The sequence below is a fragment of the Ctenocephalides felis genome, unplaced genomic scaffold (genome assembly GCF_003426905.1).
Source record: "Ctenocephalides felis isolate EL2017-DRISC unplaced genomic scaffold, ASM342690v1 CF-g0.4_SCAFFOLD_01492, whole genome shotgun sequence".
In the NCBI taxonomy this organism is placed as follows: Eukaryota; Metazoa; Arthropoda; class Insecta; order Siphonaptera; family Pulicidae; genus Ctenocephalides; species Ctenocephalides felis.
The window spans coordinates 5,822,507-5,830,812 of record NW_020537646.1 but is presented as its reverse complement, the minus strand read 5'-3'; the positions used below and the strand labels follow the sequence as shown (position 1 = coordinate 5,830,812).

General features: G+C 29.4%; 1 protein-coding gene across 1 annotated transcript; it reads right to left on the bottom strand.

Moving 5' to 3' along the window:
* Nucleotides 1-527: 527 nt before the first annotated feature.
* On the bottom strand, nucleotides 528-7,976 carry LOC113370347 (tiggy-winkle hedgehog protein-like). The gene is made up of 4 exons (XM_026611014.1): nucleotides 7,668-7,976; nucleotides 3,091-3,257; nucleotides 2,910-3,007; nucleotides 528-1,291 (listed from the first exon to the last, which is right to left on the bottom strand). Exons 1-4 carry the CDS (start codon nucleotides 7,974-7,976, stop codon nucleotides 606-608), a joined length of 1,260 nt encoding a protein of 419 aa, XP_026466799.1. The 3' UTR covers nucleotides 528-605.
* Between the last annotated feature and the right edge of the window lie 330 nt (nucleotides 7,977-8,306).

Here is an 8,306-nt window from a genome sequence, read left to right as displayed (position 1 = left end):
GTTTAAATATCACATTGTAGATAAATTGGTAAAAGTTATTCAAATAGATGGACTAAATTGAGGTTCTTGCATTTCTTTGGAGTTCGCTGTTCATTCTGAAAAGGTAAATAAATAATTAAAAATTATATTCAGAAAATTCTAGGTATATAATTAAATGAATATTTATTGTTTAGTGTATTTACCTAATACTGATGTCCACAAAATTGTTTCATCATTCTTTAGCGTGCGATTCATGCAGATTTGGTGGAATATATATGCACCAAATCATTTAATTTCTTTTCAGACCTAAAATAAAAAAAATAATTATTATATGAATGGCTTAATCTGTACATAAAAGTAATTTATATTTATGCACGCAATAGAAAGTTTGAATATTTGATAAAATATCAATTTACCTTAAGCGTAATGTTTTTTCCGTGTGCCAATTACATGAAGCTTTCTTTCTTTGATTATACGTTCAGTACTCAAATTTTTTAAAATAAATATTTTTAGAGTTTCAATGAAGCCACAATGTGTGAAGTTATCGAATTGCCTACTCAATAAACCAATTGTGATTGCTATTTGCTTATTGCATTTACAGTGATACTGTATATTCGCCATGATCTTTAATAATCATAGTACATCATGCTTTTTGGTAGAATCATTCTCGATAATCTCAACAAAACTTTGGCGTACCAGTGAACACCTTTGGTACCAGAATTACGTTCTTCATTAGTGGTAGAAGAAATTGCAGGGTCAACAAAGACTGATTTGACCCTATAATACCATCGGATAGGAGCAAAAGCCCAATGGGCTGTTTTTTGACTATTAATAACAGCATAACAAGAAGCAACCACATTGTCTACTACCACTGTACCAGTGACAGTGAGTGGTGCAAATACACCTTTTCGTCGGACGTAGTTGATGCTTTTTACGGTATCAGGTACTAAATTCTCAGCCTTATCCCGTATCAGAACTGTATCATTTAATTTTATTTTTGAAGCAAATACTTCTTTGGATCCAGTGATATTGTTCTTACCAACTTCATTTACCACCGGGACAAGGTGGGAAGGTGTGAGAGTTAAGGTGAATCCTTTTGCGGTGTGTAGTTGTATGAAACTACGCCGATCGGAAGGATCTCTGTCCAGAAACATGAGAACTTCGCTGTAACGAAGTGTGCCGCTCTTGGAATCCCAGGTGAGAATTTGCTCACCGGTTTGGAGTTCAGATAACTTGCGCCGCTTGCCGTCAGACGTCTGAACAAATGAATCGCCTGGGAAGCAGCCACCAGAACGAGCATTTTGAGGTGATTCTGGGGATAAAATATAATATTTAGAATATTCAATGTTTGGTCAAAAACTGTTGAATATATAATTTTAAAAACATGCTAACTTGATTGCCGGTATCAATTTTATATAAAACATTGGTTTATTTGGCGCGAATTCGCTCCTGAAGCTTGGATTTAGGCTTAGACAGTTAGTAAATATGATTAAAGGTAAAGCTAAGAAATTTATCCGTAACTCCTATTATGGGGGCGTCCATTAATCACGTGAGGTTTTCATGGGGAGGGGGGTGTTGACAAAAAATCAAAAAATATCACGTGGGCCTGAGGGTTATAGGAAGGTAGCACGTGTATTTATTTTTTACTTGAATTTTTTTAATCCAAACATTTTCGAAAAAAAAATGTAAAAATTTTACAATTTTTTCTCGTAACTAAAGATACGACTTTTCTCAATGGGGGATGGGGATAATTTTGAATATTACCACCCAGAAATAATAGTCCTTAACTACATAGAGTACAGCTTATATAAATTTTTAAACACCGAGTATTATTTAACGCAAAAATTCTTATATGGAGCGAACTTATTTTGCAGAAATTTAAAAAAAAATATAATTTTCTTCAAAACTTAAAAAATTTAAAATGTAATATTAAAATTTGTACTTTTGGCAATAACATACTAAAATTACAGCCCTTAACTAGATATAGTACAGCCAGTATAATTTTTTTAACACGAGAATATTTTTATATTGAGAATATTTTGCAAGTGTTTTTGCAGATGGACAAAATTTTAAAATGTTGTAAAAATCTTAACTAATTTCTTCAAAACCAATAAAATTCTAGTATGTACACTTATAATATATACTTCTAGAAAGACTATACTGAAATTTTAGTCTTTAACTGTATATAGTACAACTGGTATAAATTTTTAAACATTGAATATTATTTAGTGCAAAAACTATTAGAGTGTATATTTTCACAAACATGGGAGAGGAGGGGTCTAAAAATCCTTAAAAAATCGATCACGTGATTAATGGACGCCCCCTATGAATAGTGATTTGTAGATTAAAGTGTTATATAATTTCATAGCTTATTATAATTTTCTTAATTTTTATCTTTTTTTTACCTTTAGTTTATTCTTTGCAAGATATATTTCAAATGTATTATTGCCATGGGCGTTAAATATATAATAAAGTTTAAAGTAATTAAGGATTTTATAGAAAAAATGAAAAAAAAATCATAAATATGTCGTGCATGTTCATATAAAAGTTTTTAACAAATTCTTAAAATTTTAGTGCAAATTCTTATAATGCTTAAATTCGTTTAAAGCATGTATGTTTAACGCTTATTACGATTACTCATATCGTATTTATATTTGTTAATATAAAATGCTAATTTGAAAGCTAATTTACTAAAATTACACAAACTATTGCGTAATCATGAATTATATATAATATCTACTAAATATATAGTTGTGAGTTGTGAGTAATCAAAGTTTACTTTCAGAATAATTGGGTTTGCATAAACAACATTACATATTGCTAATCGATAACATAAGTGTTTGGGTTATTATCGAAATATTTATTGCATGATTAAATCGTTAATTAGTGCATATATACATATATATATATAATTTTGAATAATTACTAACCTGATTTTACAGAACAGTGAATGTGGCCCCTACTTTCATAGAAAACGTAGTCGAATCCAGCTTCCACAGCTAATCGTGCCAACATGCCATATTTTGATCTAAAGTAAACAATAAAAATCTATAAATTCACTGATTTCAATACGAAATATTACTATATATTATTTAAAATTCTATATCTTACCTGTCTCTATCAGATGTGGTGATATCGAGAGCCCGGCCCTCGTAGTGCAGGGAACCTGGTGGCCTGCGGCCTTCTTCAATTTCCCAAGATTGGGTGACTCGTACCCGCACACCAGGCCACTGGTTCATAACCGATATGGCCAAGATATTTAATTTTTCTTTACACCTCTGCAAAAATAATTAAAAATTAATTAAGAAACTTTAGTTACAAGCGATACATGCAGGTAAGTTAAATATAATACAATGCCTTTATTAAGATCAAATACATGATAAAATATTTATAAGATTCTCATAAAAACTCTTTAGTTAGTCTATAGACATTCATTTAAATAATTTATAGTATAATACATTTTTAGAATTAATTCTGTTATTTGTTTACTTGATATTATAAAAACAGTTGCAACATTTCAAAAAAAAAAGAACACTTCTGCTTCAAAGATAATATGAATTGTGAAAATATAGAATAAACTTTTTATCATATTTGAATTTCCCACTTAATTTTTATTATAAATTCGAATTTTAGTCAACCTTCTTGGCGCTGCATTTGTTTCTAATCAGGTAACCTAAATCCAAGATTCACTTTCAGGTGCACAAGTTCTTCCAGAATTTTATTCAGTGCTTTATGTTGATTTGTGATTGATGTCAGTGTGTTTTCATATTGTGTAATTCAGTCTTATTGTGTTCTTATTGCGGTCGTCAACTCCAAGGTAGTAGTTGAAATATTAGAAATATAACAAATAAATTTCTATTATCCATTCGTAGGTGTTATGAAATTATATTATACGCATAATAATTATTGTATTCAGAAGATATTATTGACAATATGGAGTCCGTCTTTTGTATTAATAACAATCCGGAGAACAATGTCGAACGAATATTCAATAACATATAACATAGATTTTATTGCTGGTTTCATAAATAATGTTTTGAACTGACCTGCATCTATTATTTCTTTGAAGATAAAAAAAAGTCATGATGTACTAATTGCAGAATCATAAATTTATATTATAATTATGCATACATAATTTTCTGATAATAATTGCAATGTAATTGCTTCTAGAAATATTGGGTCGTTTATGTAATCTAACTTTGATAAACATGATTTAAAATCATCGTATCGAACATGACAATAAATAAATATATGTAAAAATTATTTTATATGTAAATAAAAATAATAATAAATTTACAAACTTATTTTTGTAAACTAGGTGTTAGTGGCATTTTGGCTTAAGCCAACCTTCCTGTGTAAATAATTTGCTTTAATAATAATAAGTTAAATTTATCAAGTTTTAAAATTAAGACGATGAAATTTTAAAATTTTGACATAGTTCATTATTTTACACATTAATAATTTTTCATAATTAATACATTTTTCCTAGAATAGATATTTTAGGATGTTTCTTCAGACTAACTAGTATCATACAAAGGTTAATTAAAATCGTAAAAAAATTCAGCAATTAATTATGAAGAAACAGCCCAGCCGATGTTTAGCAAAAATTAATCAGCACGATCTTTAACTGATATCTTTCGATCAGATCTAAATTTTTATAGTTGATTCCGGATTTTTGTGTAAAACGTGGAAGAAATATTTTGGACTTGTTTGCCAGATATCAAAAAAGTCAAATTTTGTCACATTGTTGTTCCAAATTGGTCTTAAACGATTCAAAATGACTTGAATTGTCAAGAACACAAATCGGATTTTTTGCTAAAAACATAAACATTTTTTCTGGAAGTTAAAAATTGATTTCGGTGTGTACTTATAGTATTTACTAAATTTATTTATGGTCCATTATTGTTTAGGTCCAAATTAAGTAAAAACACAAGCGTAACCAAAAAAATTAGCCAACTTATTTTTTTTTATTTTTCTACTATATATTATTATCCTTACCATCATATTGTGACAGTAAATAACCGCATAAGTCAAATTTAAAATCCCAAAAGCGGCTTACTTTCCAATCTCCTCAAACTCTGCGGGAAATTTTGATTTTCGTATCTGGTTATTTTTTTCTATTTTGCTTTTTAAAACTGTATAACGATTTATCTTGCAGGTTGCGTTCAAATTAGAAAATGTTGTGACAGGTCAACCGACAAAAGCGGCCGAAATCAAAAGCCTTCGGGTAGGTGGTCCAGAGATAAAAAGGTAAGAGGTACATGTAATGGGATCGTAGATTTTGGAATATCTGGGTTGGAGGCGCTTTGCTTTTGCCATTAAATCAATCAAATCGGTTAACAACTGTGAGATATTGGGTTTTCTACAAACAGTAGAAACTAATATCTCACAGTCATGTGGAAAAATCTACATGACAGAATCAGTTCAATATTATGAAATTCTTTTATGCATTTTATGTCCATAAAAAATGATTCAATTTTAATTATTCCCTACATACTAATTTTATCAGACCAACAAAATGCATAAGTATGTATAAATAATTGGACCATCATTATTATTAGTGGATGTTTTCAAAATACTTAGTATACATGAATTCAAATAAATTTTCTGGTTTAATTTCCATCTCAATTATGTACGTCATTCATATTTACACACACACATATATATATATATATATATATATATATTAAATAAGAGATTTTTGTCTAATTTTAATATTATATTAAGTTTCAAGAAGAATGGTATCATTGATAAGGTTACGAATATTTATCCATTTTTTTATCAATCAGAACTTAAAAGTCCTGATTGATTGTTGTGATGACTTTTTAATGACGTAGCATTTTTTCAGGCAACCCAATGGTTTACCTATCTATATTCAAGTAAAGCTACGAATATTTATCTATTTCTTTATCAATAACAGCAATCAGAACTTAATAGTCCTGATTGTTTGTTGTAATGACATCTTTTTTAAGGCAACCCAATGGTCGACCCATCTGTATCTAAGTAGAGTTACAAATATTTATTTATTTTTTTATCAGAACTCAATAGTCTTATAAGCTTGTTGTGATGACTTTTTAATAACGTGGCTTTTTTTTAAGGCAACCCAATGGTTGACCTATCAATATTTAAAAAAATTGTTATTAGAATATCTCAAATATTTATTGACTTTCTATACGTAAACTATCCTACTTTTCATAGAAATTACATTGAAGCTTACAAAATATTGTTATAAATTATTTTATTGCTATTTGCGGAATATGTTAATTCAGTCTATTATTTAATTATTTGTTACTTGAATTACTTTTACCTTTTATGCCGTTCTACTAGTAATGAATTATTTCATTGTGATTGAATATCTTCAAAGATTCGGAGAACTATAGTATAATTTTTTATCACATTTATTTTTGATTCTTAAAAATATTCTATATGTTAAAGATCATGTATGTTAGAATAGTGTTACAATTATTTTCTAAAATTGAGATTATTTTACTAATATTCGTTCGAATTGTTTATTTGATAAAACAATATTTTCCAAGATTTCAGACAATGTTTTAATAAACGTGAAAAATAATACTAAAGGTATAATTTATGGGAGATTTGTGTAATAACTATTTTTTTATTTCATACAAGCTAAAAAATATTTGACAAAAAATTTTCTATTACTCTACAAGTTTGCTTCGCGTCACACAATAGCCAAATATAAAATCTTGAATAGGTAGCTAATACATAAATCAAATTACCACGCTCGAAAAACGACCTCGAAGTTTATTCAAGAAGTACTTGCAATTTTAACGCGTCTGCTTTTACAACCCTATAGAAGAAAAAAAACTGGGTACGTTCGGAATGGTTTTCTTGACAGCTACCTCACCGTGACAATATTTACCTTCGACTTCATTTATCTTTTGGCAATTATAAACGCATGTCCCAAATATTTTACAAATATGTGTACTTCATGTTATTTAAAATCAACGTTCGAGACTAATTCTGGTTTCCGGAATAAGAGAAGATGAAACTGGGTAAAAGATATTTTGACTTTGGGTTAAAGGAAAATTAAGATTCAGAATCTGGAAATAGTAGATATACGAGTATGTTTTATAAGTGGAATGACTTGTTTTGTGATAATTTTTTTCATAAAGTACTAAATTACAAAAGTTTCGAGACCGTTTGTCTCATCACCATAAAATGCTTATTGTAAATTTGTTTAATTATAGATGGTAATAATTTTATCTAACAACTTGCTGAAATTACCAACGATACAAACTTGAACAAAGTTATATATTTTCACAAGATAAGTCATTCTTCATTAAAATATTTTGTATGATAATAACCCTTTTGCTCCGATATTATATTTGGCAGGAATGACACTGCTGTACAAGCCGGAAAGCCGCCCAAGAATTTGGTACAAAACGTATTTAAAAAAAAAAACAATCTTTGTCGTTAAAATGTATTTGCAAATAAAAAAATACACTAAAAAATTAATATTATAATAATGATTTAGGGATCTTATTAATTGAACGTGGTGATTCATATTAAAGCAAAAGTCTACAAATTGGATGTCATCTATAAGCAACACTAGTAGACACAAGTCACGAAGCAAATGTCGCCTATAGGCGACGATCCCACTGTTAGGGTTACAAATAACTATTTTTACAATCAAATCTTAACTACAAAAATCCATTACAATTTACCTGTGTCATCAACCGATCAATCCCAGTGCCTTCTTCATCCTTATAAACAATATCCCGCGAATAATTGACCACGAGGTCTTTCATGCGTTCAGTATCATTAGGCATAATTCGTCCTTCAGGAGGACCACTAGCAATTAGGGCATTTTCGCTTGCATCTGGCCATTCTTGAAAAAGCACCATTGGCACCAACTTTTTGGACGCATGTCTGGAGGAGGGGTAACGTCTCCAATTTGATAATCTTCCTGGACCACAGGTGTAAGATGTGGGGACACTGCACAATAATAGTAAGATGAGGATATAGAACTCCATGGTAGTAAATGATTGAGTAAACTGATTTGAGCACTAATGTTCACTAGGGTTTTTGATATGGTGACTAGTCTGTGTTAGGAGCTAACTAAAATATTAAAAAAAAATAAGTATAATTTGAAATAACACATTTGGTTGGGTTTATGGTGCACTGATCAATCACTACTGTTATTATTCTATTTATCAAGTAATCCAATTAAATTAAATTTTCTCATGTATCCTTTATCACTTGACTGTTATTATTTTCGCCGTGTTTGCACTAAGGGGTGTCAAGAAGTAACTAAATTCGTCTAAATGTCCAAATACCTATGTTCCGGTGCACGTTGTGCCCCT

Excerpts from the sequence above, each read along its gene's own strand:
- LOC113370347 (XM_026611014.1), bottom strand. The coding sequence starts at position 7,976 with ATGGAGTTCTATATCCTCATCTTACTATTATTGTGCAGTGTCCCCACA. Across the intron at positions 3,008-3,090 it reads ACCACATCTGATAGAGACAG|ATCAAAATATGGCATGTTGG; the intron begins GTAAGATATAGA and ends TGTTTACTTTAG. Across the intron at positions 1,292-2,909 it reads TCACTGTTCTGTAAAATCAG|AATCACCTCAAAATGCTCGT; the intron begins GTTAGTAATTAT and ends TTTTATCCCCAG.